General features: G+C 34.0%; 1 protein-coding gene across 2 annotated transcripts in view; it reads left to right on the top strand.

Annotated features, from left to right (window-relative positions):
- The window catches only part of LOC119830792 (RING finger protein nhl-1), an 85516-nt gene that overhangs the window by 71213 nt on the left and 4996 nt on the right, over positions 1-9307 (top strand). For both annotated transcript variants that reach the window (XM_038353936.1, XM_038353935.1), the window contains 2 exons: positions 2892-3032; positions 4178-4395. In XM_038353936.1, coding sequence (XP_038209864.1) covers positions 2892-3032; positions 4178-4395 — 359 coding nt within the window. The remainder of the gene's footprint in view (positions 1-2891; positions 3033-4177; positions 4396-9307) is intronic.

Below are 9307 nucleotides of genomic sequence, written 5' to 3'. Positions count from 1 at the left end.
ATTTTGAAATCGGGGTCTGAGAGACCCACCAGGCATACAGTGTAACTTATGCCCACCAGGCATGCCAAGGGTTAATATTATTTTCTATGATCTGCCCTGGCTTCGTTCTTCCTTTACAAAAAGAAACACTTAATACTTTAATCCTTACTTAAATACTTTATCTCATCTTTTTATGCACACTCACGAAACATTTTATTTTGAAAATTTTATTAAGTACGACCTGACGCGACTACTCCAATACGTCTTGCAGAATTGAAATAAAGGTAGCTACAACGCCGCTATCTCCTATGAAAACTCATTATGTATGCACATTGAGCATTCACCAACACAAAAGATCTTAAAATATTTAATTTTCGGCCAGCGTACAAATATTTCACGTTGTGCACGTCAGTTTTTGTGAAAAACTATGATGCTTCAGTGAATAAGATATACCTATATAAGGCATACATTTTTAGGAGCGTGTCTCAATTTGACTTAATCTGGGATAGGTAGTTTGTTTAAACGAATTTCAACTTTATTCCACGAGACATATTTATAAATTTGCATTTTCAGATGTAAACAGCAATGATTTATAAAAGAACTCTGTCGAATTAGGATAATATCCTGTAATGGTAGTAAGTTCTATTTGGTGTAAAATAAAAATAAAAAAATAAAATGAATTCGCTTCATCACGTTAAATAATAAATAAATTGGTACAAAAATATTCTATATATTCTATCTCTTATAATACACAACAATATCTTGTTTTGTAATCTTAACAAGCTTTTAATTCTGTATAAATCGTGTAATATGTATGCTGTATGCAATAAAATAAATAGACAATAGACAGTCATTAAATGTTCATGCTTTCTCGCTAAAACTGATGCAGTATGTCAGATACAATCTTTCAAAGGGATACTTTATAAGGTAGATTAAAATGTTGACGGCAGTCCTACCTAAAATACAGCACCAAATAGTAGACTATGTTACTATATTATTTCGAAAAGGTAGTTCATATTTATTAATTACGTTCTATTTAAATGCTATAGAACTTTGCTATTTTAATCAGACATTTCAAATTAGGTCAAAAGTCGATTATTATAATCAAAGTAATTCAAGAAGCCCGAATGAGCTTCGTATTTCCTGAATTAACAAAATTTGCAATGTTAACTTTCATTTACTATCTTCAAATTATTATAATATTCAAAGTTGTTAAGAGATCTTAAGGCGGTTCATACGGGACTGAGCAGATTTTTGTTACGACGCTTTTTAGCTTCACCTATATGTTTACTAGGTTAAAAAGCAATGGTGGCTCAGTGGTGAGAACCTCGGACTTCAAAATGGATAAGTCGAGGTTCGAGACCGAGCGAGCGTGCAGGAAATAAATTGATTTTTCAATTTATCTGCAAATGTGGATAACATCACCACTGCTTAAAACGGTGAAGGAAAACATCGTGAGGAAACCGGCATGTCCAAGAATCAATAAAGTTCGATGACATGCGACATCTGCCAACCCGCACTTGGCCAGCGTGGTGGATTATGGCCTAAACCCTCATAGGAGGCCTGTGTCCCAGCAGTGGGAACATATATGGGCTGATAATGATATGTTTACACTTCTTTTAGACCCATTTCAAAATGACAGACTCAATAGTAACTTTGCACGCTTACCAAGGATCGATGATATAATAATTTAATGAATTTATCTTATTATCTTGATTAGGATTGATGGGATTAACCAATTTTCTTCCTATTCTATTTCTTACTCTGTATGAACAAATGAAACAATTTATTTTTATCACTTAAACGTGATTATTAAGTTTTTTTCAACTATATAAAAATATACAAGAAGGTTATGTGAAGTTTATTTGGCATTGAACCTTCTTTACTCGTAATGGTAATTCGTATAAAATATTATATTATCTATACCATGTTTTTAGCGTTCCGTTCTCAAAGCGTTAATCGGGACTCTATTAATAAGACTTGGTTTTCCATCTGCCTGTGTATCCGTCCGTCTTTCTCCACGCTGTAATTCGTTAACGTGATAGATAGTGGACTCATTTAGAGACAATGTGTAGTTGAAGCTGTAAAACAAAAAATGTATCGAGGTTAAGCAACAATTGGCGCGGCCACATATTGGATGGGTAACCAAATTATATTAGCAATTGCCCTTTAGCTTACTGGCATGGTATGCTTAAAGTCGCTAGTCTAACTTGCACATTACGGTTTTTTCTAATAAAAGTATAGAATAGTCAACATAGACTACGACTGCAACTCACTAATGCCCCGCAATCAACTGCAGAACAAAAACGCAAGCTCACTCACAAAATTGCTGCGTCACCGGCTAGTCTGAAACAGCTTAAACCCGTAAACCCCAGTGGACCCTCAGTCAGAACCGGAGTGATCGCGTTACAGTCTATTCATTTCCCAAAAGACATCTTGTATTCATATCGTCGTAACTGAAATTACTTCTCTCGTCATAGTATCCTTGCTTGTTAACCTGATTGTTTAAATCTGTGGAACGGTTTTTGTTGTTTTAAGATATAATGTCACGGTAAAATCTACTGTTTTTAGCGTTAAATAAATGTTTCTTTCTTTCTTTTTTTCTTTCTTATTTTACAGAAATAAGGTATCAATTAAAATACAATAAAAAATAATAATTTTTATTGAGTCTTACGTAACATCCACGCAATATAAAAAATTGAAATACTTTAGGCATATTTTTGTTCTGAAATCGATTCCTTTTACTGGACTTTTACGAATTTAAACGTAGGAATAGATTTCTAAACCATAGCTAAAAAGTGGAAAGACTTAATTAATGATGTATTCGTATAAACCATAACTTAACATGGATCACGCCAGAATCCGTGCGTTTTGTTCCATACATTAATCCATACTCAATATTTTTGTTCCAGGTCTTTGATCCAGCTGGCCGCTTCTTAAGATCTTTCGGCAGCCAGGGTACGGGAGACGGCAAATTTAACTACCCGTGGGGTATCACCACGGATGCTCTCGGATTCATTTACGTTTGTGATAAGGAAAACCATAGAGTACAGGTATGTGTTTCTATATATGCTTTATTGCTGGGACTTTAAAATATGAGAAACTGCTCAATTCGGAATACACCGACTGCATACTATTATAAATTCATATCGCTGCAACAATTTAATTAAACAATCACCGATTTGAAGTTATTAGCTGGCATTTTGCGTTATTTCGAAATATTAAAAGCAAGTTATAATGAATTTGTTTAAACACGCTTCAGATTAAGCTTATTGGTTATTTCACTATAGATTAATAAAACGTTATGGCGGATTTAACAAATTGTTTATGAATTGCTGAATAACAGCGAAATTACGTTAATTTTCGTGTATTTGCATTAGCCTCGTTTAATGGGTGGAATTTAAATGATTTAAATATCAAATTCATTCATTGCATTTTAGTAGACATATTTATTGGATGGGTTTAATTTTTTGCAATATTTTATCGGTTGAGCTGTTTAAAATGTATTTATTATGTAGCTATTTTAATGAGTAATATTTGAAACTTTATGGGAAACTATATCTGAAAATTATTAAGCGATTTGAAAATGCCAAGGGCTTGTATCCTAGATATATAAGATATATAGTGGAAATTTCGAAATCTTACAATACCACTAACTTATCTTTTTAATAGCGAAAATTGTATCTGAAGATGTTCAATTGTCTATCATTGTTTTACTTAAAGTGTTATGTGTGTTTTATTGCTTCTAAATTTTAGTTTAATATATGCCACGCGAAAGCTATTATATATTAGGCCCGGAATTAAATATTATATCCTAAAATTTAAATATTATTCTAAAGGTTCCACTGAAGCGATGGTGACGATACCCTCCATTTCAGAGATAATTTGGTGGCACTGAAGAATATATCGTTTAGTTAATGACATATATTAGCAATTAATCATTTAAAAGGGACACATTTAACGGTTCCTATATTATTATTAAGGCACAAAGAATTTTTAATTGAACATACACGAGGTTATTGACTTCCCAAAATTCTAGTCCCAAAGCACTTCTATGTCCATTCATACATTTAGGTTATCAAATCTTTGATATTCAACGATTTAAGTCTACAAGTGACCTAGCCATATAAATTCATTGAGGTCGGCGCTTCTATACGAAGTGTTTTGTACGAAGGGGCTAACAGTACCTTACGTCTAGGTATTCCAATCCGACGGCACATTTGTGGGCAAGTTCGGCTCGTTCGGCTCCAAGCTGGGCCAGCTGGAGCACCCGCACTACATAGCCGTCTCTAGCACCAACAGGGTGCTTGTCTCCGACTCGAACAATCACAGGATCCAGGTGTTCGACGTGAATGGTCGGGTGCTGTCGTCATTCGGCGAGGAGGGCTCTGAAGATGGCCAGTTCAAGTTCCCAAGGTATCTTATTTCTAATCTTTATCTGAGGTGTGTTCCGAGTCTCATTATGGGTTACAGGGCGAATTCATCTGTTTTTATGCCATAAGCATGCAACTGAGCTGGTGGATCGCCTGATGGTAAGCGATGTCCACCGTCCATAAACATTCGCAGAGGTAGAGTCTCCGCGAATGCACTGCCCACCTTTAAGGGGAGAAGAAAAGAAAATGTTGTCTACCAAGATAGTCAAATACTGGCTCCTATCTCAGGTGGTCTGATGGCAATTCTGAATAGATAAGACTACCTTTAAAATTACAGCGTGTGACATCACAAATGAACTGTGGATGAATTTATATTTATCTTAACTGAGCTATTCAAAGCATTAATAAGGTAACTTCTTATTACGTTCTTTGTATTTATTTTTATAAATTAATGAACATATTTAGTTTCAAATAATTACCATTTGTATTCTATTCGTGACGCAAACTGTCCACTATTTTAGATGAAGCAATCACATGTGTTTATTATAACGACGTAATAGTGAAAATGATGGGCAATTAATTACATGGCCGTGATGTTAATTTGGGCGAGCAAAAGTCATGCAATTAGTAAGCAATCAAATGGACAATAGACCCAGTAATTATTTAGCACAGCATTATCTTGATGATTACAGTTTAATATGGCTAAATAGATTTTTATGTTTAATTTTTAGTTTTATAGCATTGAAATGCTTTATAAATGAGAAATTTTGAAAGAATAGAAAAAGCAAGAAACGCAGGTTCGAATCATGCCTCGTGATCAAATTTTTTCTATTCTTTCAAAATTTCTCAGATTTTTATGTGTTTATGCTGTTTTCTACATCACAAGCTTATTAATTTATGCGGTTATTTAGGAAGTTATATTTCAATGTATCTAAAATTACAAATTCAGTTATGGTTCTGCTAATTTCATCATAATACGATGTTTCCCGGTCAGACATTATTACTGTTATATTGTTTTAAATCTATATTAATATATAAATCTGTGGAGTTTTTTTTTTTGTTTGCTTGTACGCACTAGTCTCATGAACTACTGGGCGGATCTGAATAAAATTCTGTACAAAAATAGTAGTACAGACCGGAGAAAAAACATGATAAATAGATATCTATTTATTGCGCTGCCCTAAGGCCGTTAACCCAAAAAGGTGTCTGAATATGTAACACGTAAGTGTCTTTCATAGGCAAATTTAGGCTAGCTTTAGATAGCTCTGTAAGATACGTAGATAATTCACAAAATATTTACTAGTACAGTATAGGTAAAACATAATATTTTCTACGAACGCGACAGAAACATAAGGTATAAGACTCCCAGTTTCATTTCGTAAGCAATTCACGTTACCATAAATATGTTAGTTTTCTGACTTATTTCATGGCGATATTTTTGTGTTAGTTCACACGCACGGTTTCCTCAGAAGGAAATCGGTTATCACGTATTGTAAGGAAACCCGAATACGCAAAATACCCAGATTTATTTAATAAATATTATATATCTTATCGATAGCTTCTAAAATACCTAATATATACATATTGTATGTTCACGTCTAAACTCATTCTTTCTAATACATAAAACGCAAATATGATGGTGTCAACTATCAACGCATATCCCAAACTACTGGAATATTATTCTGTGCTACTGAATTGATCGGCCTAAAATTTGGCAGGTAGACAGCCACTATAAGGTAGGCTAATTATGGATTATGACGAATTCGACCCCCAAGGGAATAAAATAAGGGATGAAAGTTTGTTCCATTAAAATTTATTTCGAATACGTGAGCAACAGCGTATTTAATAAAAATAAGGACATAGCATTTCACCTTCTAAAAATTAGATATACAATAGAGAATGATATTTTATAAGTATACTAATAAAGCTGAAGAGTTGGTTTGATTGAACGCGCGAGTCACACTACCACACTAATCACGTCCGTCGATCACGCTGAAACTGAACGGATCTCAGTCAGTAAGGGTATGAACTGACTTGGTTGATAGGATACTTCTTATCCCGAATAAAAGCTTCCTTGTGATAAAGCAGGAATCTTGATATCCGGGCGGAGCCGGGACGAACTTCTAATATGTCTAACGTATGTTTTACGTTTTATGTGTATATAGCCTATATTACTCAGTGAAGCCTATATCACCATTCTAACGGTGAAAGAATGTTTAAAACCGCCCCAGTGATTTTTGCGTGAAAATATTACAAACATACAAAAATACTAGAGTTTGCTCTTTATATATTAGTGTTGATTTATATACGTATGACAATATGTCATTATATTAGCCAACCACAAATCTAAAGAAAAGCAAACAAATTTTCTTTAAACTTTAAGCGGTCAAAACGATGCCAGCATAAATCGTAAAACCAATTTTCTCCAAAGCGTATTTTATTCAGAATGAGTGTTACGATGCAGTTCCCATGACTTTGTTTTACATAACATACGTAGATTAAACAGATTGAAGTCTTACTGTGTTAAAAGTTCTGAAATGAAAAATTGTTTTTACATAAAACAAGGAATAAATAATGTTTCATCTGTAACGCTGACACGGTTTTTTCAAATGAAAACAAACTAATGTGAATTAGTATACCAGCCCGCTTCTAACATATTAGTGTTCGGTTATGAGCGATAAAGCTATATGTAAACTAATTATTGTTTTGTATTGTAGTTTAAAACGTTAAGTATTTAACGTAAATTGTGAAAAATAAGTAAATATTTTTCCTCTAACTGTTGAATTTATAAATTAGCTTAAATAACGTTTTTAATGTGTAGATATATTGTTGCGCTTACGTACTTTGAAGTTTTGAGTTGTGTGTATGCATGTGTGCGTGTGTTTTTGTGTCAGTGCGTGCGTGAGAGTGTGAGTAAGAACATAAGTTAAATTCTGTTCATAGTTTTATTCATACAACGGCTCTTGGCAACATTTACTTAGATACTATGTATTTATATTTAGCCTTATTCCTATACTAATCTACACTAATTTCCTTAACCCAAAATTTTTCTTTCTTTCTTTATTTCTGATATTATAAAGAGGAAATTTTTGTATTTTTTTAAGATTGTAACGTTTTCACGCGAAAGTCTCTGGACCGATTTCAAAAATTCTTTTACCATTAGAAAGCTGCAACTTCACTGATAAACGTAGCCTATATGTATATATATCACGGGTGAAATCGAGGTGAAATCAAAAATAAAAAATCAAACATATTATAACCAAAATAGCGTAGAATTTAGTTCGACTATAATGGCGGCACTATTCTCTTTAAATAGCATATAAGATCTCAGCTTGTTTACGTTATTATTGTCGATGTTAATAATTCATTGAATAATCGTTTAAAATACATAATACAATACAAACAATATAAAATACAGATAATAAATACTTCTTGAAATACGTAAGCGTAACAAATTCGTGGAAAACGAAATTGGTCTAGCAAAATCAGTCTTCTGTGGAATCTGAGTTATTTATTATCTGGAATGTATTTATCTTTACATTTACAAATATGTTTTTGTAAACAGTCCTTAAATAAAACAGTTATAGCTTTCTATCCGTGACTTTGCCCGCTTAATAAAGAAAAATAAAGATGGGTCGGTTTTTTTCCACATAGTTCTCGTGGGATTTCCTAGATGCAAACTATCCCATGCCCTTCTCTATTTTTGTTTAAGAGAGAGAGTTTTTATTTTTACCAAACCTTAATGAAATCGGCTCAGGGGTTTTGGCGTGAAGACATGTCTGCCTGCCTGACTATCTGTCTCTTCACGCTACGCCATACTGTCGCATGGTGTGGACTTAAAAAATATTTCCATACAGAACATCAAATCATCGAAAGTCACGATCTATTCATACTACAAAGGTTTTAGAGTGACTATGAAAGCCTCTATAACAGTTTCCAAAGTTAGGTCTAGGTATTACGGGCATCAAGAAGTCTGCGCACGTTCTGAACCTAAATCAAACCGCAGGTCACGCGTAACGGTAGTGTGACAATTCTCCTAAATCGCTTGCAAAAACAATCCAAATGTTACCTTCGTAGTTCTTTTGTATTTCATTATTTTCGTATAGCAAACTGGAATTATAAGGGGGAGCCGGAGGGCCGTATCCTTTTCCTTACCCTTCCCAGTCCTTTCCTTTATTCCTACCGCCAATCCTTTTTTAATCCCTTCCCAAGAAGTCGGCAATCCATTTGTAGAGGAGTAAGGTCTGCAATGGACCTTACGCCTCTCCAAATGTTCATGGGCGGTGGTAGAGCTTACCATCAGGCGACCCACCAGCTCCATTGCCGACTGTGATATAAAAAAAAAGTAAAAATAGATTTCCTATGTCTTTTTTACTGTTTTTAACGTGAATTCTATAAAACTGCATATCAAAAATAATCATTATATCAAAAATGGATATACAAACGAAAAACTTTATATTATTTTCGTATTTATTAAGTAAATCATTGTCTTGTATATAGTGCCAACACTAAACAATTAATCAAATTATTATCAGTCTATACACGCTGGAGTTTTCATACCCAAACCTTTTTCATTAAAAATATTCATCTGAAAATTTAAAACATCTCACAACTGTTGCATAAGCCCATCCAGGACACTCCCCCAAATTGAACATGACTGTGAAATTCCGTCATCATTATGTATATCAAAATTCCATTTGGAAGGTCTTAGTAGACGTATGATAATAGGCTTATACTTTCCGTGGCCCTTGAAGTTACCTCTCAATTGGTGATCGCTAACGAGAAATCGATATTATGGCATGTGTCTTCTGTCCGTATGGGGAGGGAACGTATAACCCGAGTTGTGAACTAGATATGATATTTAAAATGTTAAGGTGAAACGATCTGCTGAAACCCGGTATCTATGGGTACGCAGACGATAGCACTGTTGTGGAGAGTTACGCTTCTAGCGCGCG

The sequence above is a fragment of the Zerene cesonia genome, chromosome 12, assembly GCF_012273895.1.
Source record: "Zerene cesonia ecotype Mississippi chromosome 12, Zerene_cesonia_1.1, whole genome shotgun sequence".
Classification (NCBI taxonomy): Eukaryota; Metazoa; Arthropoda; class Insecta; order Lepidoptera; family Pieridae; genus Zerene; species Zerene cesonia.
Note: the sequence above shows the minus strand (reverse complement) of the source record. Positions and strands in the feature narration are given on the sequence as shown.